General features: G+C 44.5%; 1 protein-coding gene across 1 annotated transcript in view; it reads left to right on the top strand.

The window, feature by feature from the left end:
* The first annotated feature begins 13,255 nt into the window (after positions 1-13,255).
* Positions 13,256-24,233, top strand: part of LOC115128771 (protein capicua homolog) — a 43,688-nt gene continuing 32,710 nt past the window's right edge. Inside the window, 3 exon segments of the mRNA XM_065017733.1 lie at positions 13,256-13,420; positions 16,748-20,173; positions 20,175-20,676. Coding sequence (XP_064873805.1) covers positions 16,907-20,173; positions 20,175-20,676 — 3,769 coding nt within the window. The 5' untranslated portion in view covers positions 13,256-13,420; positions 16,748-16,906.

Raw genomic sequence — 24,233 nt, 5'->3', positions numbered from 1 at the left:
AATCTTATAAGAAGAGCGGATCGAGGAAATGGGTAGTTAGTCCGCGCTTGGAATGGTGTTGAAATATTATCTTAAAGGTCTCCTCCTTTCCCCTCGTTTAAGCCGCTCCTGTTTCTCCCATAGAGGGTGCCTCAAAAAAAAAAAAAAAAGGGCCGTATTTGGGGAGATGCGGTGGGGCATTTGCAGTGAACGGAGGGTTAGAAGTACCTCTGTATATACAATGTTCTTGAACCGAGACTGAAATTAATAGATTTTCCCCTCCCTCCCCAAGAAAGTATACCATGAATGTGAGTACCGAGGTGATATCAGGCAACTTCACAAAGCCTTTTTAGTGACATTTGAACTTTGCCCGTTTTAATGAACAAACCGGACAAATTGAGATTGTGCCTTTTTTTAAACTGACAGGTGACTTAAAGGAATGACCCCTGCCAAATAATGTGCTCACACTCTCCCACACACAGACACAATGTTGTTCCCTGACGTTCACACTCACGTAAAAAAAAATCTCATTGTTAACTCACATGGTACCTCCCCACAAACACACACACACACACACATACTTCTGTAGAAGCCTCAAGAGCATACCGTACTGAAATGAGTTGGTGTGGCGTGGGAACAGACCGCATACACTGATTGCCACTTTGCCTTATTTTTTTTATACCATTTAAGAAACAGATGCTGAATAACTTAAACCAATACTACACATATTTTATTTGAATATATTAAATACAAATGTTATATTTCAAAAAAACGTATAATTTGATTATGAATCAGGAATTGTAATGGTAACTATATGTTGGGCATATATGAGGGAGCCCTCTTCTCTCCTTGCCCCTCTTGACTGTGGAACTGCATTGAAAAGGGTCCTTGTGCAGGAGGAATCTGACCACGGTTCTGTTTGTAATGTAAAAACAAGTATTCTGTTTAGGGGTTGAAGGATGGTGAGTGTAAAGGGACAGTAAATGAACAAATAATGGAGAAATGTTAGATCTTGGACCCTGAACCTCAGCTTTTACGACCAGGCTCACCCCTTCTCGACACCCCAAATGCTCCTGGGAACACAGGGACTAGGAGCCTTTTGAGGTCTACTGAACCTGCCTTTTGTCTTGGACCATGAACTATACTAGGAGAATGAATCAGCAACACTCCACCACCTGTGTGTACACATGTGAGGTAGACCTGGTCTGCTGAGAGGGGTGGAAATGCGTAAATGCGGCTAACCTAGAGTAAAAGGAAGGTGACATCACTAGCGACATGATTTCCCACCCCCGTACTAGTCCCTCTGGCTTTGTAGACGCTTAACCAGAGAAACCACCACCGCCCAAGCAGGATATGACATCACAAAACCTCGGAGAGTGACTTCCCGTAATCTGAGAAGATGCTTTGCAGGTGCCATCTACTGCGTATAGGCCCCTCCAGCTGGGTAACACAACAAGATCCAGGCCGAAATAAGACGTGCCCAGAGTTTGTTCATAGCGCTAGTGTGGCGTGAGTGGGTGTCTAAGCAGCTGTTGGTGTTGCCTGAAGGCGTCCGCATGCCTCCCAGCAGAAACCGTTCAGAGGAGTTTGTGGATATATTATGCTAACATTTTGGACTTCGGTAAGGTTTTTTCGGCTGTTTGGGCACATATTTTTTCTCAAAGGAAACCGACGTCAGTAGCTGAAGTCTATGCCCCTTCTTCGGTGATTGGTCAACAGTAGGGATTCTTCAATAAAGTCTTAGTTGTCATTCAAGTAGAGACGACTCATTTTCATGCACATTTTTTTTGTTTAGAAATACTGCACCCACTTAGTTTGGTTTAAAAATTGCGCGACTAAGATCTTCTCTGCAAAAACACTCAATTAATTACATATTTCTTGAGTTATTCTGACTATTTTGAGGAAATGTATACTGGCTACGGCGTCTCAAAATGGACAAACCGTACTATTGCCGCTTTTTTCTTGTTTTTCAAGCGAATGTCTTTAAGGTAGTTTTGCGAACACAGTCATTCGGTTCGGGACCAGTCGAACAGAAGCATGCTGATGCCTTTAGCCACCCAGCTAGTCTTTTGTCCCACCTTGCATTGTAACTGACAGCTGCCTTAATTGTTGCTTAGAAAGAAAAATTAAATCACCTTTTTTTTTTCATACTATGTTGATACTTTTCCCTCAATATCATCATTGCTGTTTATTTTTCAAAATATATTATTACTGTCATTATTATTATTATTATTATTATTATTAACATGATTTACTATTTGATTATTTTGTACTCTGGGTCTACCTCTTTTCCATGGCTATTGGAATCTCATGGGTTTAGTGTTTTTATTTTTCAGTACGTATTTTCCAGACAATGACAACTCCTCCATCTTACACTTATCTGAACTAAAATAGTAGTTATAACTTCAACTAAGCTGGTTGTATTTGTAATTGTGGACACATGGAAAAGAGGGGCTCACATAATCCTATCACATTACCTTCGTTTTGAAATATCGTTTTTGGTCTTGTGTATATATATTATTTTTCACTTTTGGGAGGACTCTGTGAGGAAAAAGATATTGTATTATTTGAAAGGTGACCATCTCTCTCCCTCTATCCTCCCTCTCTCTCTTCGTTCACTCTTCTCAGCGGTTATTTAACACTCAAACTGAGATGAGACTCCATGCCTTGAGGAAGCGTACCTTCTGTTTCTCTTGTATTTTTCACGCCTTATTTGTAATTCAATTGTAATCAGGGTTCATTAAAACAGGTAAAAATTGACAAGTGTCTGTTTTTTAATAGAGGACTTACACATGAGGTTTATTACATTAGTTAGTCCAGGGCAATGCCTTTGTACCTGTGAATGTGTTAGTCATAGATATAGACTGAACAAAAATATAAACGCAACATGTAAAGTGTTGGTCCCATGTTTCAGGAGCTGAAATAAAAGATCCCAGAAGTTGTCCATATGCACAAAAAGCTTATTTATCTAAAATGTTGTGCACTAATTCATTTAAATCCCTGTTAGTGAGCATTTCTCCTTTGCCAAGATATGCCACACCTGTTAGGTGGCTGGAGTATCAAGAAGCTGATTAAACAGCATGATCATTACACAGGTGCACATTGTGCTAGGGACAATAAAAGGCCACTCTAAAATGTGCACTTTTGTCACACCAAATGCCACATATATCTCAAGTTGAGGGAGCATGCAATTGGCATGCTGACTGCAGGAATGTCCACCAGAGCTGTTGCCAGAGAATTGAATGTTCATTTCTCTACCACAAGCCGCCTCCAACGTTTTTGAGAATTTGGCAGTACGTCCAACCGCCCTCACAACCACAGACCATGTGTAACCACGCCAGCCCAGGGCCTCCACATCAGTCTTCTTCACCTGCAGGATCATCTTAAGACCAGGCACCCGGACAAGTGATGAAACTGTGGGTTTGTGCAACTGAAGAATTTCAACTGTCTCGGGGAAGCTCATCTGCATGCTCGTTGTCTTGACCTGACTGCAGTTCGGCGTCATAACCGACTTCAGTGGGCAAATGATCACCTTCGATGGCCACTGGCATGCTTGAGACGTGTGCTCTCCACGGCTGAGTCCCGGTTTCAACTGTACCAGGCAGATGGCAGACAGCGTGTATGGCATCGTGTGGGCGAGCGGTTTGCTGATGTGCTTCATGGTGGTGTTATGTTATGGACAGGCATAAGCTAAGGACAACTAACACAATTGCGTTTTATCGATGGCAATTTGAATGCACAGAGATACTGTGACGAGATCCTGAGGCCCATTGGCATACCATTCATCTGCCGTGATCACCACCTGTTCCAGCATGATGATGAGGATGCACGCCCCATGTCGCAAGTATCTGTACATAATTCCTGGAAATTGAAAATGTCCTAGATCTTCCATGGCTTGCATACTCTCAAGTCATGTCATCCATTGACCATGTTTTCAATATCCAGCAGTTTCACACAGCCATTGAAGAGGCAAATGGTCACACCAGATAGTGAATGGATACATTTATTTTAATTTTAATTAGGGTGGTTGACCAACATGCCTCTATTCCCAGCCATGTGAAATCCATAGATTAGGGCCTAATATTCATATACACTAAACAAAAACAAAACAACATTCTAAGATTTTACTGAGTTACGGTTCCTATAAGGAAATCAGTCAATTTAAATTGAATCAAATATTTATGCTGTTAAGCTAGCTTCACAACTCCGTTAACAATAATGTTGTGTCTTCATGTCGAGGTTTGTGCAGATGTAGCTTTTCGTACATTTTTCTCCTGAACAACCGACAATGGCCATCTCTCGCAAATGACTCTCGTGACAGCCATTGCAAAGTATGACTGGAACAAGTCATTTACAAGTGCCTTCAGAGGTTTTCAGAACCCCTGACTTATTCTACATGTTACAGCCTGAATTCTACACACAATACCCCATAATGTCAAAGTGAAAATGTGTTTTTAGAAATGTTAGCAGATTTATTTAAAAATGAAATACAGAAATATCTCATCTACATACACTACCTGTCAAAGGTTTAAGAATATCTACTCGTTCAAGGGTTTTGCTTTATTTTTCAATTTTCTACATTGTAGAATAATAGTGAAGACATCAACTATGAAATAACACATGGAATCGTGTAGTGACCAGAAAAAGGCTTAAACAAATCAAAATAGATTTTATGTTTGAGATTCTTCAAATAGCTACTTTTTGCCTTGATGACAGCTTTGCAGACTCTTGGAATTCTCTCAACCAGCTTCACCTGGAATGCTTTTCCAACAGTCTTGAAGGAGTTCCCACATGCTGAGCACTTGTTGCCTGCTTTTCCTTCACTCTACGGGTCCGACTCAGCCCGAACTATCTCAATTTGGTTGAGGTCGGTGGGATTGTGGAGGCCAGGTCATCTGATGCAGCACTCCATCACTCTCCTTCTTGGTAAAATAGCCTTACACGGCCTGTTGAAAAACAAATGATAGTCCCGCAATGCCCAAACCAGAATGCTGTGGTAACCATGCTGGTTAAGTGTGCCTTATTGTAAATAAATCACAGACGGTGTCACCAGCAACGCACCCCCACACCATAACACCACCGCCATGATTTACGGTGGGAAATACACATGCAGAGATCTGTTCACCCACAGCGCGTCTCAGAAAGACACAGCAAATGGAACCAAAAATCTTCAATTTGGATTCCAGACCAAAGGACAAATTTACACCGGTCTAATGTCCATTGCTCATTTTATTGGCCCAAGCAAGTCTCTTCTTATTATTGGGGTCCTTTAGTAGTGGTTTCTTTGAAGCAATTCGACCATGAAGTCCTGATTCACGCAGTCTCCTCTGAACAGTTGATGTTGAGATGTGTCTGTTACATGAACTCTGTGAAGCATTTATTTGGGCTGCAATTTCTGAGGCGGGTAACTTTAATGAACTTATCCTCTGCAGCAGAAGTAACTCTGGGTCTTCCATTCCTGTGGCGGTCCTCATGAGAGCCAGTTTCATCATAGCGCTTGATGGTTTTTGCGACTGCACTTGAAGAAACTTTCAAAGTTCTTAATGTTCCGTATTGACTGACCCTCTTAAAGTAATGATGGACTCGTTTCTCTTTGCTTATTTGAGCTGTTCTTGCCATAATAGGGCTATCTTCTGTATACCACCCCAACCTTGTCACACCACAACTGATTGGCTCAAACGCATTAAGGAAAGAAATTCCACAAATGTACTTTTTAAGAAGGCACACCTGTTAATTGAAATGCATTCCAGGTGACTACCTCATGAAGCTGGTTGAGAGAATGCCAAGAGTGTGCAAAGCTGTCATCAAGGCAAAGGGTGGCTATTTGAAGAATCCTCAAATATATAAAATATATTTTGATTTGTTTAACACTTTTTGGTTACTACATGATTCCATATGTGTTAATTGATAGTTTTAATGTCTTCAATATTATTCTATAATGTAGAAAATGGTACAAATAAAGAAAAACCCTTGTTCTAAAACTGTTCTAAAACTTTTGACTGGTGTTGTAAGTATCAGACTAAAGCAGGCAGTACCAGTGACTAGCTCAATACGGAAGTGGACAGATGCTGAACTACAGGACTGTTTTGCTCAGCACAGACTGGAATATTTTCCGGGATTCATCCAATGGCATTGAGTATACCACCTCAGTCATCAGCTTCTCATCGACTACGTCGTCCCCACAGTGACTGGATGTACATATCCCAACCAGAAGACATGGATTACAGGCAACATCTGGATCGAGCTAAAGGCTAGAGCTGCCGCTTTCAAGGAGCGGGAGACTAATCCGGACACTTATAAGAAATCCTGCTATGCTCTCAGACAAACAATCAAACAAGCAGAGTGTCAATACAGGATTAAGATTGAATCCTACTACACCGGCTCTGATGCTCTTCAGATGTGGCAGGGCTTGAAAACTATTACAAAGGGAAACCCAGACGCGAGCTGCCCAGTGACACGAGCCTACCAGAGCTAAATGCCTTTTTTTTCAGTGCTCGATTCGAGGCAAGCAGCACTGAAGCATGCATGATAGCACCAGCTGTTCTGGATGACTGTGTGATAACACTCTCGGTAGCCGATGTGAACAAAACCATTAAACAGGTCAACATTCACAAAGCCGCTGTGCCCGAGGGATTACCAGGATGTGTACTCAAAGCATAGACCAACTGTCAAGTGTCTTCACTGATATTTTCAACCTCTCCCTGACCGAGTCTGTAATACCTACATGTTTCAAGCAGACCACCATAGTCCCCGTGCCCAAGGAACCGAAGGTAACCTGCCTAAATGATTACCTCCCTGTGGCACTCACATCAGTAGCCATGAAGTGCTTTGAAAGGCTGGTCATGGCTCACATCAACAGCATCCTCCTGGACACCCTAGACCCACTCCAATTCGTATACCGACCCAACAGATCCACAGATGACTCAATCGCACTCCACACTGCCCCACTCGACAATTTACATTAACCCCCCCCATTTTGTACACTGCTGCTACTCGCGGTTTATTATCTATGCATAGTCACTTCACCCCCACCTGCATGTACAAAATACCTCAACTAACCTGTACTCCCGCACATTGACTCGGTACTGGTGCCCCCTGTATATAGCCTTGTTATTGTTATTGTGTTACTTTTTATTATAACTTTTTATTTTAGTATCCTTGGTAAATATTTCCTTAACTCTTCATGAACTGCACTGTTGGTTAAGGGCTTGTAATAAGAATTTCACTGTAAACGTCTACACCTGTTGTATTTGGCTCATGCGACAAATAAAGTTTGATTCGATATTCACACCCCTGAGTCAGGACTTTGTGGAAGCATGTTTTGTGGCGATTACAGCTTTGAGTTGTCTTTGGTACGTCTGTATTAGCTTTGCACATGTGGATTTGGGGATTTTCTCCCATTCTCCTAAATTCGATGGGGAGCAGCAGTGAACAGCAATCTTCAAGTCTTTCCACAGATTTTCAATGGCAATCAAGTCTGAGTTTTGACTGGGCAACTCAAGGACTTCTCACATTCTTTTTCAGAAGCCATTCAAGCGTTGCTTTGGATGTACGCTTGGAGTCATTGTTCTGTTGGAACGTACATTTTCGCCCCAGTCTAAGGTTGTTTGTACTCTGAAGCAGGTTATCATCAAGGATTTTCTGTATTTGGCTCCATTTATTGTTCGCGTTATCCTTACCAGTCCCTCACTCCCTGACAGTGAAAAGCATCCCCGTAGCACAATGCTGCCACCACCATGCTTCACGGTAGACATGGTGTTAGACAGGTGATGAGTTGTACCTGGTTTTCTCCAGACATAGCACTTTGCAATCAGGCCAAAGAGTTCAATTGGTCTCATCTGACCACAGATTTTGGGGCTTTTATGATCGGAGTCTTTCACGTGCTTTCTTGCAAACTCCAGGCGTGCCGTCGTGCCTTTTTCTCAGGAGTGGCTTCTGTCTGGCCGGTCCTCCCATCTCAGCCAAGGAACTTCTGTAGTTCTGTCAGAGTGGTCATTGGGGTCTTGGTCACCTTCCTGAACAAAGTTCTTCTTGCCCGGTTTTTCAGTTTGGTCGGATGTCCAGCTCTAGGCAGAGTCTGGGTAGTTCAGTATTTGTTCAATTTCCCAATGATTGAGACCACTGTGCTTTTGGAAGCTTTCAACACTCTGGCAAGTGTTATACCCTTCCCCAGATATATGCCTCATCACAATTCTATCTTGGAGATCTACGGACAGTTCCTTGGAGTTCACGGTATAGTTTCTGCTTTGACATGCACTGTCAACTGTGGGACTGACGGGTGTGTTTCTTTCTAAATCATGTCCAAACAATTGAATTGGCCACAGGTGGACGCCAATCAAGTTGTAGCGACATCTCAAGGACGACCAAAGGAAATTGGATGCACCTGAGCTCAATTTGAAGTGTCAAAGCAAAGGGGTGTGAATACTTATGTAAATGAGATATTTCTGCATTACATTTTCACTACATTTGCTAAACTTTTAAACATGTTTTCAATGTCATTATGGACTATTGTGTTTAGATGGGTGATTAGAAAATATTGAATCCATTTTGAATTCAGGCTGTAACACAACAAAATGTAGAATCATTTAAGGGGTATGAATATTTTCTAAAGGCACTGTGGCCAGTGTAATGGAAGTACTCCGACAGGAATTGAGTGTGCATGTATGTGTGTTTCTTTGAAGAGTGTAACTGTTTTGTTTAAATCTTTTTGTATGGTGTTATTCCATATTCTATCTGTCTTGGGTGTCATTATACATCCTTCACTATTCAGATTCCATCCCCTTGATTCTGTGACATGTTCAAACCCATCCATAACTGGACTCTTATTGCTGTGCTTAAAATATATTTTTTTAAACTTGAAAGCTAGTAAATATCACGACCAACTAGCTCTTGTTGTTGAAGGCCAGTGAACCTCACGACCAACCAAACTCCTTAACGGAGAAGTAGGCTGCACTGAAAGATGCAGGAACTGACCTGAGATTTTCCCATGGCTTTCCTTAACTTGGAGACTGCCCCCCCCCTGCTGGTCATTTACGGTCCTGCTTTGAGACAAGTTCAGTAGTGTACTATGTCAGTGTCTCCAACCAGTAACGTACGCAGGAGACGGATACGATAGGAAATATCAGAACTATATCGTTGAATACAAAATAATATATATTTTTTTTTACAGATGGTAATGATGGTTTATAATGGTTATGTAATTATAACTAGTATATCTTTCTATAGTAAATACTAGATGAAATAGGACTGCAAAATACATTGTTAGGGCTAACAGTCCTTGTTAAATTATGTATGCACATACCGATTTTGCATACAGATATGCTGTCCTCAAAATGGGGAGAAGGGGGCTGTTTGAGTACAGAAATGTACAAAAAGTGTCCTTTAAAAATGAAGATATGTCCTAATAAGAGGGAAAATGTCCTCAATTAAGATCATAAAGCCTAGTTTAGTTCATAAAGATCATAAAGCCTAGAGAGAGGTCAGGTGGCCACTCCATGTTGATTGAGGCAAAGGGTAAGAGGGGACATTCCGGACTTTAAAACATCCACTTTTTACGTTCCTTATTTGTGATATTTATCTTTTAATCCGAGAGACATGTACGTGCTTAAAATGATATAAAAGCTACAACGCATTGCTTGTTACTTTAACTTGACTAAATATAAACAAGTCTGCCACTCAAAAACACATACCAAGAGGCATTTAGGGACAGACATACACATTTAAAATCTTAAGATGAAAAGGCTTTTATGATTGGACAATTGCATAAAAGATGCTGCATTGCCTAAATGTATCTGAGGGGAAATGGCCTGTCTTGAACATGGATGTGTTAACATGCTTTTTTGAAGGACCTTTTGCAGGTTATTCAGAGAACCAGAAGATGGTCACGACAAAACCTCACCCGACCCCCTAGCCTTAGGAATATTGGATATTATATCACTCTAAAAACATTGAAGAATATCACCCTTTGATACCTTGCAGTGTTTAACACTCCCTCTATTATCCCTGACAGTTCCTCATGCTTTAGGACCTGTCCCAACAACATGTAAATGTATCTCTCCTCTCTGCTTTTATCGCCCTATCAGACTCCTCCTCCATCATCGTCTCTCACTGTCACCTCTCATTGGAGCGAATGTCATCAGGTGATCTCTCCCTGCTCTACATTTGCCAGTCTAACTTTCATCAAATCTTATGCAGAGCAGCTCACCAGGGGGCTCCGTTCCACAAAAGTTGATTGACAGGACACTTTGAGCTGCCCGCTGGGAGGGTTTGTTGCCTGGCCCTAGGCTGAGGGCAGAGGTCAACATTTTGAGAAGAGATGGAGGCCGGGCCCGAAGAACAAGATCACAAAGACCGCTAATTATCCTCAGTTGTGTGCGTTGCCGTAGTAACCCACTGTTTTATACTCTCACTAACTCAACACAGACAGATAATGTTGTGTGTCAACTAGTGGGTATATATAGCAAATTGTTTATTTTGTGAATAAAAATATTGAAATGATTTATTTGACAGAACTTTTCTGTGATTGAGGAAACTAGTTGATAGAATGGTAGCACTTCCATTTTTTTTTTACGGTAGTTTTCTAAAAATAAAAAAAATAATTCTACACAACTGGTAACTACATAACGCTAACATAATGTATTTATAATTAGCAGAAACAAATAAGTTATTCAAAGGTTATTAAAATGTAATTAACATTTTGTAGTCAATATGCAACTATGTGCTGTAAAATAAGGTTATATCAATAGAACTGTGGGCCTTGTCTGCTTTGTGCAGGTCTATAGGCTTCAGATGGTATGCATCTATAGATCTCCAGCTTATTGCATCATTGGTTACATAGTGTACACTTGTCCTTGCCTTTGTTTACATTGGTTTACAACACATATTGTTCTCTGCTATTTTTCGAGGAGACCTCCATTATAATCCTTTTCTGAACATAAGGTGCTGGTTGCATGGACCCAATGTAAGCCTAACCTTACAAAGCATGTTCAATGTACAATTTACAGTGAAAGTACTTTTATTCCAGGGTCCTTGCAACCAATTGAAGACACAGACTGCATCAAGCCCCTTTTGTAAACAGAAACTCAAAGCCCAAGAGTTATTGTGTGTGTGAGAGCATACGTGTGTGCAGGAGTATGCTTGCGTGTGTGTTTGTGTATTTAGGGAGAGAGATTGGCCTGGACAGCATGTGAGCCAGATCCCGGTGATCGGGATTCATTACCAGTGTGTCATGTGAATGGGAGAGCTACTTTTCAAACCTGACCAGACTCACCACTTGAACTCTTCCCACAGTAGCAGCGTTGCGTGTCAGTGCATGTTTACTGTGTGCTGTCTCCTCTCTGTCCATGCAGATATCCCCAGTGAGCCAGTGTCACAGAGGGATTGAGCGTTCCCACATAGGTATGCGTTTATGTAATGTGGATATAAGATTTTTGCTTTCCTACATGGAGTATTTATCATGCTCCCAAAAAAGGGCTCTGAGATAAGAACAGGATTAGGTGTAATAGGTTATGATGCAGCTATAATGCATTGTAAGACTTGTCATGCCCACTCATAGTCCCCTTGTAAAAGCCTTATAATCATCACATAATGATTTTTGACAAATTGCTTTTTAGGATTATTTTAAAATAGTATGAAATAATATAAGCCTTATTATAAGTCATTGTAATGTTTTTATTCAGAGTTATAAACCATTATACCTGCAGGCTTTACTGTAGGTAAAAGGTTACTAGATTACTCAACGAGCTCATTCAAAAACAGAGATTCTGTATGATGTTTGCATCTCTATGTCACCGGCTTACGAAATCCTTTCTCAAAGTTACTTCTCTCATATTCTGTTGTCCTACATTTCTGATGATGCGTAGACACTGTGAATGAACACAGACTGCTGAGAGACTGCAGTGCTCTACCCATCAAGGCTTGGATATCCCTGTGTGTGTGCGTGTATGTCTGTGCACCTTCTGTGTGTGTGTGTGCGTGCACGTACAGCGTGTGTGTGTGCATGTGCAGTATGTGCGTATGAGCCTGGTATGTAGGCCTATGCATGCGCATATATGTGTACGAGCTTGGCATGTGTGTATGCGCGTCTATGCATGCATGCATGTATGTGTGTATGAACCTGCTCTGTGTGTGCGTGAGTGTGTGCACTTCCACGCACAAAGGTTACGTAACACCCTAACATGTTATAACTACATGGTATGTGCGTAAGCAGAACTATAGTGTTGACCAAGACCAGTCAGTTCACCGTCTGTACATGCAGGAAACAGTGCACAGTGTGTTGCACTGCTACAAACCAATCCACGAACATGATACCTATCATCATTATGAAATGTTATAGAGGAATATATATGGCTCATTCCCTTAGGAACAGTAATCCTAGGTTTAGACTCATTTACTCTGGACCCTTCCTGTTTGGCTCAGCTGATGGCAACAAGCACGATGACCTCATCACAGTACTTGGTCATTGGCCTAGAGACCCTCTATCATTTGGCCAATCGTAGATTGATTTGGTGACGTTAGCTTTACAGTCTATCGGTTGGATGGGGAGGCGGGACAAAGCGCGCACTGACGTCAACGATAGTATATAGAGCGCTGTGATTGGCTAGACTGGCTAATGTAAAGGAGAAGAATGAAAATATCAAAGGATACAATAGGGGAAAAACACGGTTAAAAAAACATATATTCGAAATAAATAGCAAAAATGGACATTCATAATGTCTAGGTTTTCGATGTCACTTGCTTGAGCGCATTGATCAGCGAAAATAAACAGCTCTAAACTTTTTTTCTATCCCATTCCCCTCCCCATTTAATTGCTGGTTGAACGTCACTTGCCTCTTCTATACTGGTCATGTAAGCTACAGGTTAAATGTTTTTTAAATTATTATTATTTTACAACAGATGTCCTTATATTACCACAACTGCAAAACACGAGCGTTAAAGAACATCAGGTCCCAAATTCCAATTTTTATAGGACTGTTATCTCCGCTGTATGCGTTTGTAGATTGGTAAGGAGTATTATTTTTGTTCCATTCGCCCGCCTACTCCCTGTCAGCAGACCTCCCCTAAAGCACTATTGGATGCCGCAGCCCTGTCCTAAACAGCTGTTTGGTGTTTTGCCACAGCACGATTCGACTAAACACGGTGTCAATCAAATATACATGGCCATGTAGTTCCTTGGATTCATGAAATCTACTGGCTACTGTACTCAAATGTGTCCTCTGATTGGCTAGATGGACTAGTGTCAAGGCTTTGGGCTTCATTCACCATTTTGCGACTGTAGAGTAGAATGTACAGAGCAGTCAGTAGTTTTTCCTCATTTAAGTTGCTTTACAGAAGAAAGATAATGTGACAGTCTGTTAAATGTCAACCCTGGATATCCGACTATAGGCCTACTAACGATTTCGCTACTGACTCGATAAATATCTGCATTGAAAATAATTTTGTGGTGAGTAAAACCTACAAATCTTTCTTCTGCAGCGCTGCAGTAGCCTGTTTTGCTTTGTCGACCTGCTACGTTGTAGACGTTGCCAATAATAAGCACCCTCTGCAACTACTAATACAATTATATATTCATTTTTTTTATAATACTCTACGGAGAGAAGTAAAGAGAGGATTGGATGCCACACTTAATGAAAAGGGAGCGGTGCGGGTGGATTGTCAGCCTAAAACTTTTCCCCCAGAAAATATTCAACGCCATAACTGCCATTATTAAGACTGAGACTTCCTAGAAGTGTTTTTCTTAGGTTGCGATTGAAAGCAAACATCGAAGCAATCTGCATCACCCACATAGTTATTAGCTTTATTATCTCTACCTAGGCTACTATTCGCGATACAAAATGTCTATTTGAATCTGTCCTTCGCCTGCAGGCTTGTGGGCCGCGTTTCTGCGTTGTGTCCACAATTTTTTACTTTTTATTGTAACTTAATGTACAACGTTGCAGTTTGCACTCGCCGGTAAATTAGTTCCTAAGTTGCATCCAGTAATGTCCACATTTGACAACGGTTGTCACGAATGAATTCGCAGCATAATTACTTTGGCTGCTGTCGCACGATGTAACGTTCATGACATATTGTTCGATTTAAGTAAGCCTAAATCTGTTTGTCAATACCTTTTGATGAGTTATTCCACAGCACCATATTTTGGAATTACTAGGCCTTTAAGTGTTTAATGTCCCGTGTTAAATGTTCCACGAAGAAGATTTTGCTAAGCGGCCTTGTGTTGTTAGACCTGCGTCACTGGACTTCACGGCCCTGTTGTGTAGTAAGCTGATAGTAATCGCAAAAGCACTACGACCAATAAGAGTGGTTGACACATATATCGCACCGCAACGTTACTATTCAGCAAAAGTAACAGTTCCCCGGTTCTTGCATTCGTTTGCATTTAACAGTACTTCAGTTTAGGGTTGTTGCTTGTTTTTGATCTACATTCAGCCTAAGTACTTTGGTAGGCAGGCCCTACGTGAAGTTTGTAAATTATCCGGTAGTTGCACTATAGGTCAATGTTCTCCAGTAGTTCTCATCGTTTAATAGTTATGTATCGAAATTGTAGAGGTGGAAATTCATCCCACTGTGCACACACCGGTTGAATAAACGTTTCCCCCCCACTTCGTTTAAATTAAATTACGTTTAACCAACGTAGAATTGACGTCTGTGCACATTGGGATGTTATGTGAACATTGATTTTCATTATGCGCACATAGGATATTACCACAAGTTCTCCAATGGTGACCAATGACAATGCTATAACATGGTAATAGTTCAGCATGCTAGGGTTTATACAGCATAGATATGGGCAAATATATATTTTTGTAACCTGTATTTAACTAAGAACAAATTCTTATGTACAATGACGGCCTACACCGGCCAAACCCGGACGACGCTGGGCCATTTGTGCGACGCCCTCCCTATGGGACTCCCAATCACGGCCGGTTGTGAAACAGCCTGGATACAAACCAGGGATTCGAACTAGTGACGCCTCTAGCACTGAGATCCAGTGTCTTAGACAGCTGCGCCACTCTGCAGCCCAAAGTGAACGTTGATGCAATATTGATAAATGGATAAGGCTCATACATTTAGAAGGGAAATGCGTCGTACCTTCATTTATCGAAATTGTTATAATTATGACACTCACCCACATACTTGCCAGGTGTCCACTATTGAGTAAACAAATGTGCACACTTCTAACTTGAAAAAAGTGAGGCAACAAATGACTTTTATGATGACAGTTCTTTGGAAGCAATCGCAAGTCTCCCAAATATAATTTGCATAACACAGGTACTGGTTTGTAACTGTGTGTATTATCAAACAGCAGTTTACGTGTAGTGTGGTCACAACAACGCAGGTCTGTAGTTCCTCATTACAAGTAGATAGATACCTTGGAGTTCTGTACAGCAAAAATAATTAAATTACTAGACGTACATGACATTGTAACAACCGAATATTCACTAAATATCATTTCTCCATGACATGCAGCATTCAATCCTAACGTGATGAAAGCAAACTCATACTCCACAATATCATTTTGTCTAGACTTTGACGTTTGTCTTTGGTCCTGCTTTGTTAGAGGATTAGATAGACTTTTTGTTGAATCGCGGCGTTGTGTTGTCTGAAACTCTGAGGCGGACGGGAACTGTGTGCTGGAACAAACGACCCAGAATGTAAGCATGCTAGGCCTACAACACATGGCGCTGCCTGTTTCAATAGAAAACCCAAACCAAACCTGTTGGTTTTCAGTTCGTCTCTGTCAACCAAATTTGTCAGCATTCGAGCAACATCGATATTTTCCCTGGCAGTGAAAAATGCCTCTAAATGAGAGAGTGGTTGTTGGTATGAAATCTAAGGAGAAGAGAGGGCTAAAGAGAGAGGATAATGAAGTAGCAGGAAGTTAGGTAATGGTCCATGACAGGATGTGTGGATTGTAGGGGCGGATTGGTTCAGCTACGAAATAGATGAAGGTCACCACCGAGAACCAGAGAGAGAGAGAGAAAGAACGAGTGAGTAAGAGAAGGAGAGAAATGCGAGTGAACAAGAAGGAATTCCCCCTCCTCAACTGTCATAGCCAAGAAACCAGAGAGAGAGATAGAGACAGTGTGTCTGTGTGCCTCTGTGTGTGTGCCTCTGTGTGTGTGTGTGGGTGCAGACTTGTCTGGACAAGCATTTCCAAATGTGCTCGCCACTATTTTGCTATATTGTTATATTACTTTACACACTATATAAGATTGCTTCATTATGGTTTCATTTGTATAATTATATGTGATACTTAAATCTTTTCTCTTGCCCATTCACCCTCTGAATGGCACACACACACACACACACACACACACACACACACACACACACACACACACACACACACACACACACACACATACACACACACACAATCCGTGTCTCAGTTGTGTCAAGACTTAGCTTTCACCTGGATTCATGTGGTCAGTCTATGTAATGGAAAAAGAGCCGTTTTCCCTAATATTTTGTACACTCAGTGAAATTCATGTGAAATGATTTTGTAATAAAATGGTAATACCCATTACTTCTTGAGTTGAATGATACATCGTTCATATCAAGAATGAATGCATTACCAAGGACACAAAATACATGGCTTTATAGAATAGGTCTGTATTGGAAATTATTTGGTCAAACTGGGCCCAGTTCTTCTTTGACGACCACTTCTCCCCACCGCTACCGTACCTGGTGAATAGGATTTGTATAATGTCACAATGCATTCGCCACATGAATAATCCATCCCTTGTTACGCTCTGCTCTGTTTCAGGGTCTGCAATAAGGTGGAAAGAGCTGGAGAAACAGAAAGAGGAAAGGAAGAGAAGAGAGAGAGGAGCTGGAAGAGCAGGGAAATAGAGGGAGGAGAGAGGAACAAAGATTCTGGAAAATTAAGCCACTGTAAATAGTCAAGAAACCTCCCAATGCAGAGATGAAGCCGATTAAAAAGCAAGGAAGGCGCTCGCCCCCATCGACCCGAGCCAAAGGGGGGAAGAGACGGGGGACAGGGGACAGTGGAGAGAAAAGAGACTCGGATGAGAACAGAGACCGATCCCCCAAAAGTCAGACCTCACCCCAAACCTCATCTCACTCAGAGTCTTCTCAGGAGGAGTCGGTGACACTCACAACGATGGCCACGCCAGAGAGGGAGGGCCACAGAGAGGGGCCCCGGGTCCCAGAGACAGCGGCCGCAGCAGCAGGGTCCCTCCCTGGGAAGTCGGAGGACTCCCTCCTGGGGAGCGTCAAATCGCTGAGCGCCCACAGCACAGACAGCAGCAGCAGCGCCACCAGCGCTGCCAACAGCCCCAACCCCTCGTCCAACCGCAAGACGGCCACCTTCAAGGCCCGCGTCCCCAAGAAGAAGTACACCTCTGAGCACTGTGCTGCCGCCGCCGCTGCCGCCGCCAACCACGGAGGCCCCGGCAACACCGGCGCGCCTCCACTGAACAGAAATAGTGCTCACAGTGACAGTAACGCCGGAAGTCAGTTGTCGAGCTTATCTTCGGGGCCCGGGTCGGCGGCGAGGGAGGGCGGTTCGCTCACTGACATCAACAGTCAGACCAGGAGACCAGTGGAGGACTACATTACCACTATAGCTCCACCACAGGACAGGGACAACACACCTGGACCCCCTCCCATAGGGGACAGAGACAGGAGAGGCCCAGAGGGAGGCAGAGAAATCTCCCCCAGCCCTGTCCGCTGCTCCTCTACAGACACAGCCAGCGAACACGACCTGGACGTGAGCGAGCCACACCGCTCCAACTCTCACCACGCCAACCCCACCCCCGAAGCACACACCCTGGCCCTGGTGCAACGTAGCACCCCGCAAACTCCGACCCCACAGAGCCTGTCGGACGCGCTAGCCGACGCCCTGGCCAAAGGTCTAAAGAACCAGCGGGTGCTAGCCAGGCAGGCTCGGAGGAGGACTGGAAAGGGGGAAGAGGAGAACGGAGGAGGGGGGAGGGAGAGCATGGACTCAGTGTTCAGAGCGGGCGTGGTGCGGCGGGTGAGCGGCGAGCACGGCAGCCTGGAGGTGCAGCTGAACGGCGAGAAGGAGCTTTACCGCTACCCGTTCCGTGAGGGTGCCCAGGGACCCGTGGACATTATCATGGACGCCCCGCCGCCCGGCTCCCAAGCCGTCCCCATCGGCACCCCTGTGTGCGTGCCCTTCGGAGGCAACGAGGACGGCGGCACCACAGAGGTCCAGCGCCAGTGGTACCGAGAGGGCCTGGTCACCCAGGTGGACTCCCACCCGGCTGTGTCCTACCCCTATAGAGTGTTGTTAGAGGATAGAGTGCCCCCAGGGGATGAGGAAGGGGATGGCAGGGTGGGCACTCCGACCGCTGTGTGGGTGTCCCGCCAGAGCCTCCGCCTGCTGGTGCCCCCCTGGGACCTGGACCTGGGACCCTGCGGAGGGGGGCGAGAGGAAAGCGATGCCGCCGCCAAGAGAGGGCGAGAGAGGGAGAGAGAGAAAGAGGACAGGGATGAGATAGAGGTGGAGCAGGAGCTGTGTCGCCTCAGCCGTGGGATGGGGCTCAGCGCGACTGTGGCTGGGTCCGTGTTGGGGAGGCTTTCATACCCTGGAACGGCCCCCGCCTCCTCGTCTTCCTCCACTGTCAGCTCCCCCGTCACCCCCGCCTCGGTGCTGAGTCTGGTGCCCGGAAGAGACTGGGAGCGAGAGAAGGACCTGGTGGAGAGAGAGCGGGAGCTCCAGAGGAAACAAGAGAGAGATAACCGAGAGAGGGCCAAGCAGCACCACCACTTCATGCCCCTGACCCCCGAGGAGGACATAGAGGTGTCCCACTTCAGCATGGTGCCCATGGGGGCGGCGGGGGGGGCGGTCAACACAGGCCCACTGGCGGTGTCCCAACACAGGCACATACTCTCCAAGCCGCCCCCGGGCTACCTCAGCCCCCACCTGTCCGTGGTCCGGAGCCTCGGAGGCACCCCGCTGGTGGGCCCCCACCTGGCCCTCAACCCCCACCCCCCTCCCTCCCCCACGGTGCTACTGGGGCTTGAGTCGGGAGCGCTGGCAGCGGGGGCTGCCGTCATCGCCACCCCTCAGCTCCCTCCTCTGTCCTCCTCATCCTCCCGCGGCTCCCTGGATAAGCCGCCCTCTTCAAACTCCAACTCCCACGGCGCATCTGGAGGGGGTGGAGGCTCGTGCTCGGGTTCGACTTCCTCGTCGCGCTCCCGCACCCCGCTCACGGCGGCCCAGCAGAAGTACAAGAAGGGCGACGTGGTGTGTACCCCCACGGGCATCCGCAAGAAGTTCAACGGCAAGCAGTGGAGGAGGCTGTGCTCCAGAGAGGGCTGCTCTAAGGAGTCCCAGAGAAGAGGCTACTGCTCGCGTCATCTCTCCATGAGAACTAAAGAGATGGAGGCCAGCGGAGGGGGCAGAGACCGTGGCGGGGCCAGCAGTACGGGCACCCTAACCCCGTCAGACCTGAGGCTGGGCGGCGGCCGGACCAGTTCAGAGTTCGACTGGGACAATACGTCGCGAGACAGCAGCGAAGCGAGCAGTAGGGGAGGGGATTCACGACCCCGCCTGGTCCTGCCCTCGCTCCTGCCCCAGGACTTATCACGCTTCGACTTTGATGAGTGCGAGGCGGCCACAATGCTGGTATCTCTGGGCAGCTCCCGCTCGGGCACGCCTTCCTTCTCTCCTATCTCCAACCAGTCGCCCTTCTCGCCCACACCGTCGCCCTCGCCTTCCCCGCTTTTCGTCTTCCGCCCGGCCACCTTCAGCCCCATCACGGCGCCGCCTTCGCTCACCCCTCGCCGCCACCGCCACCTGAGCGGCACTAAGGTGGGTACGCCGGGCTCGGAGCGTGAGCGCCACCTGTCGGGCATCGTACCCACCTTCCAGACCAACCTCACCTTCACTGTGCCCATGAGCCCCAGCAAGCGGAAACTTGATGCCCTTCCTCCGCCCCTGCCCCTCTCTGCCCAGGATTACTCCAAGCCCGACCAGCAGTTAGGGGAGAATATAGGCCTAAGCCCAGCCGCCTTCAGGGTGCTCTCTCCTCAGAGCCAGCCCACCACCCCCTCCTCCCTCTCCTTCCCCCGGCCCCGGAGCGCCACCAGCCGCCCCCGTCCTCCGCTGCCTCCACCCCCCGCCAATGCTGGTGTCTCCCACCCCTCCCTCCCCCTTCCCCAGGACCCCAGTCCCCGCCGCGTCGTGCCCCTGCGAGACTCCCCCCGTCATCGTGCGGAACCCCGACGTCCCCCTGGCCAAGTTCACAGATGGACCCCTGGTGAGGAGGGGAGGAGGAGGCCGCTCCTCCAGAGAGCACAGCCAGCCCCTGCACCTTGCCACCGGCCTCCAAGCACCCGTGCCCATCAACGGCGCCGCCACCAATGGCGCAGTCCTCCTGCGAAACCCCGCCTCCACCCTTGTCCTTGTAACCTCCTCCCAGTCCCTGACCCCAGCCGTCGCCGGACACCCTGCCCACTCCAGCCCCACCCTCAGTGGTGGCTCCGCCTCCATCTCCTCGACTGGCTCCGCCCTCTCCAGCTCTGGATCAGGAGGTAGGGAGTGGGAGAGGAAGCCCGGCGGGCACCAGGACGCCATTGGAGGAGCATTGCCCCAGCCGGTAGCCTGCCACCCCTCTCCAACCGCCCTGCTGCCCCTCATCCTACCAGCCGAGTCCCCTCACCCTGCACCCCGCAAGGACATCATCATTGGACGACCCGGGACAGGTAAGACAACAATTATTATTGGGGTGTATAGTGGTTAGTATATAGAGGTGTATAGGATAGGGGTTAGTATATAGAGGTGTATAGGATAGGGGTTAGTATATAGAGATGTATAGGGGTTAGTTAATAGAGGTGTATAGGGGTTAGTATATAGAGATGTATAGGGGTTAGTATATAGAGGTGTATATGGGTTAGTATAGAGATGTGTATCGGGGTTAGTATATAGAGGTCTATAGAGGTGTATAGGGGTTAGTATAGAGAGGTGTATCGGGGTTAGTATATAGAGGTCTATGGAGGTGTATAGGGGTTAGTATATAGAGTTAGTATATAGAGGTGTATAGGGGTTAGTATATAGAGGTCTATAGGGGTTAGTATGTAGAGGTGTATAAGGGTTAGTATATAGAGGTGTATAGAGGTTAGTATATAGAGATGTATAGGGGTTAGTATGTAGGGGTGTATAGAGGTTAGTATATAGAGGTCTATAGAGGTTAGTATATAGAGATGTATAGGGGTTAGTATATAGAGATGTATAGGGGTTAGTATATAGGGGTGTATAGAGGTTAGTATATAGAGGTGTATAGGGGTTAGTATATAGAGGTCTATAGAGGTGTATAGGGGTTAGTATATAGAGGTCTATAGAGGTCTATAGGGGTTAGTATATAGAGGTGTATAGGGGTTAGTTAATAGAGGTGTATAGGGGTTAGTATATAGCGGTGTATAGGGGTTAGTATATAGTGGTGTATAGAGGTTAGTATATAGAGGTGTATAGGGGTTAGTATATAGCGGTGTATAGAGGTTAGTTAATAGAGGTGTATAGGGGTTAGTATATAGAGGTGTATAGGGGTTAGTATATAGCGGTGTATAGAGGTTAGTATATAGAGGTGTATAGGGTTAGTATATAGCGGTGTATAGAGGTTAGTTAATAGAGGTGTATAGGGGTTAGTATATAGAGGTGTATAGGGGTTAGTATATATAGGTGTATAGGGGTTAGTATATAGAGGTGTATAGGGGTTAGTTAATAGAGGTGTATAGGGGTTAGTATATAGAGGTGTATAGGGGTTAGTATATAGAGGTGTATAGGGGTTAGTATATAGAGGTGTATAGGGGTTAGTTAATAGAGGTGTATAAGGGTTAGTATATAGAGGTGTATAGGGGTTAGTATATAGAGGTGTATAGGGGTTAGTATATAGAGGTGTATAGGGGTTAGTTAATAGAGGTGTATAGGGGTTAGTATATAGAGGTGTATAGGGGTTAGTTAATAGAGGTGTATAGGGTTATTATATAAGGGTGTATAGAGGTTAGTATATAGAGATGTATAGGGGTTAGTGTATAGAGGTGTATAGGGGTTAGTATATAGAGGTGTATAGGGGTTAGTATATAGAGGTGTATAGGGGTTAGTATATAGAGGTGTATAGGGGTTAGTATATAGAGGTGTATAGGGGTTAGTATATAAGGGTGTATAGAGGTTAGTATATAGAGATGTATAGGGGTTAGTGTATAGAGGTGTATAGGGGTTAGTATATAGAGGTGTATATGGGTTAGTATATAGAGGTGTATAGGGGTTAGTATATAGAGGTGTATAGGGGTTAGTATATAGAGGTGTATAGGGGTTAGTTAATAGAGGTGTATAGGGGTTAGTATATAGGGGTTAGTATATAGAGGTGTATAGGGTTAGTATATAGAGGTGTATAGGGGTTAGTTAATAGAGGTGTATAGGGGTTAGTATATAGGGGTTAGTATATAGAGGTGTATAGGGGTTAGTATATAGAGGTGTATAGGGGTTAGTATATAGAGGTGTATAGGGGTTAGTATATAGAGGTGTATAGGGGTTAGTATATAGAGGTGTATAGGGGTTAGTATATAGAGGTGTATAGGGGTTAGTTAATAGAGGTGTATAGGGGTTAGTATATAGAGGTGTATAGGGGTTAGTATATAGAGGTGTATAGGGGTTAGTTAATAGAGGTGTATAGGGGTTAGTTATTAGAGGTGTATAGGGGTTAGTATATAGAGGTATATAGGGGTTAGTTAATAGAGGTGTATAGGGGTTAGTATATAGAGGTGTATAGGGGTTAGTATATAGAGGTGTAAAGGGGTTAGTATATAGAGGTGTATAGCGGTTAGTATATAGAGGTGTATAGGGGTTAGTATATAGAGGTGTATAGGGGTTAGTATATAGAGGTGTATAGGGGTTAGTATATAGAGGTCTATAGGGGTTAGTTAATAGAGGTGTATAGGGGTTAGTATATAGAGGTGTATAGGGGTTAGTTAATAGAGATGTATAGGGGTTAGTATATAGAGGTGTATAGGGGTTAGTTAATAGAGGTGTATAGGGGTTAGTATATAGAGGTGTATAGGGGTTAGTATATAGAGGTGTATAGGGGTTAGTATATAGAGGTGTATAGGGGTTAGTATATAGAGGTCTATAGGGGTTAGTATATAGAGGTGTATAGGGGTTAGTTTAATAGAGGTGTATAGGGGTTAGTATATAGAGGTGTATAGGGGTTAGTATGTAGAGGTGTATAGGGGTTAGTTAATAGAGGTGTATAGGGGTTAGTATATAGAGGTGTATAGGGGTTAGTTAATAGAGGTGTATAGGGGTTAGTATATAGAGGTGTATAGGGGTTAGTTAATAGAGGTGTATAGGGGTTAGTATATAGAGGTGTATAGGGGTTAGTATATAGAGGTGTATAGGGGTTAGTATATAGAGGTGTATAGGGGTTAGTATATAGAGGTGTATAGGGGTTAGTATATAGAGGTGTATAGGGGTTAGTTAATAGAGGTGTATAGGGGTTAGTATATAGAGGTGTATAGGGGTTAGTATATAGCGGTGTATAGAGGTTAGTATATAGAGGTGTATAGGGGTTAGTATATAGAGGTGTATAGGGGTTAGTATATAGAGGTGTATAGGGGTTAGTATATAGAGGTGTATAGGGGTTAGTATATAGAGGTGTATAGGGGTTAGTTAATAGAGGTGTATAGGGGTTAGTATATAGAGGTGTATAGGGGTTAGTTAATAGAGGTGTATAGGGGTTAGTATATAGAGGTGTATAGGGGTTAGTATATATAGGTGTATAGGGGTTAGTATATAGATATGTATAGGGGTTAGTATATAGAGGTGTATAGGGGTTAGTTAATAGAGGTGTATAGGGGTTAGTATATAGCTGTGTATAGGGGTTTGTATATAGAGGTGTATAGGGGTTAGTTAATAGAGGTGTATAGGGGTTAGTATATAGAGGTGTATAGGGGTTAGTATATAGAGGTGTATAGGGGTTAGTTAATAGAGGTGTATAGGGGTTAGTATATAGGGGTTAGTATATAGAGGTGTATAGGGGTTAGTATATAGAGGTGTATAGGGGTTAGTATATAGAGGTGTATAGGGGTTAGTATATAGAGGTGTATAGGGGTTAGTTAATAGAGGTGTATAGGGGTTAGTATATAGAGGTGTATAGGGGTTAGTATATAGAGGTGTATAGGGGTTAGTTAATAGAGGTGTATAGGGGTTAGTATATAGGGGTTAGTATATAGAGGTGTATAGGGGTTAGTATATAGAGGTGTATAGG

The sequence above is a fragment of the Oncorhynchus nerka genome, linkage group LG4, assembly GCF_034236695.1.
Source record: "Oncorhynchus nerka isolate Pitt River linkage group LG4, Oner_Uvic_2.0, whole genome shotgun sequence".
In the NCBI taxonomy this organism is placed as follows: Eukaryota; Metazoa; Chordata; class Actinopteri; order Salmoniformes; family Salmonidae; genus Oncorhynchus; species Oncorhynchus nerka.
The sequence above is the reverse complement of the archived record's forward strand: the minus strand, read 5'-3'. Positions and strand labels throughout refer to the sequence as shown.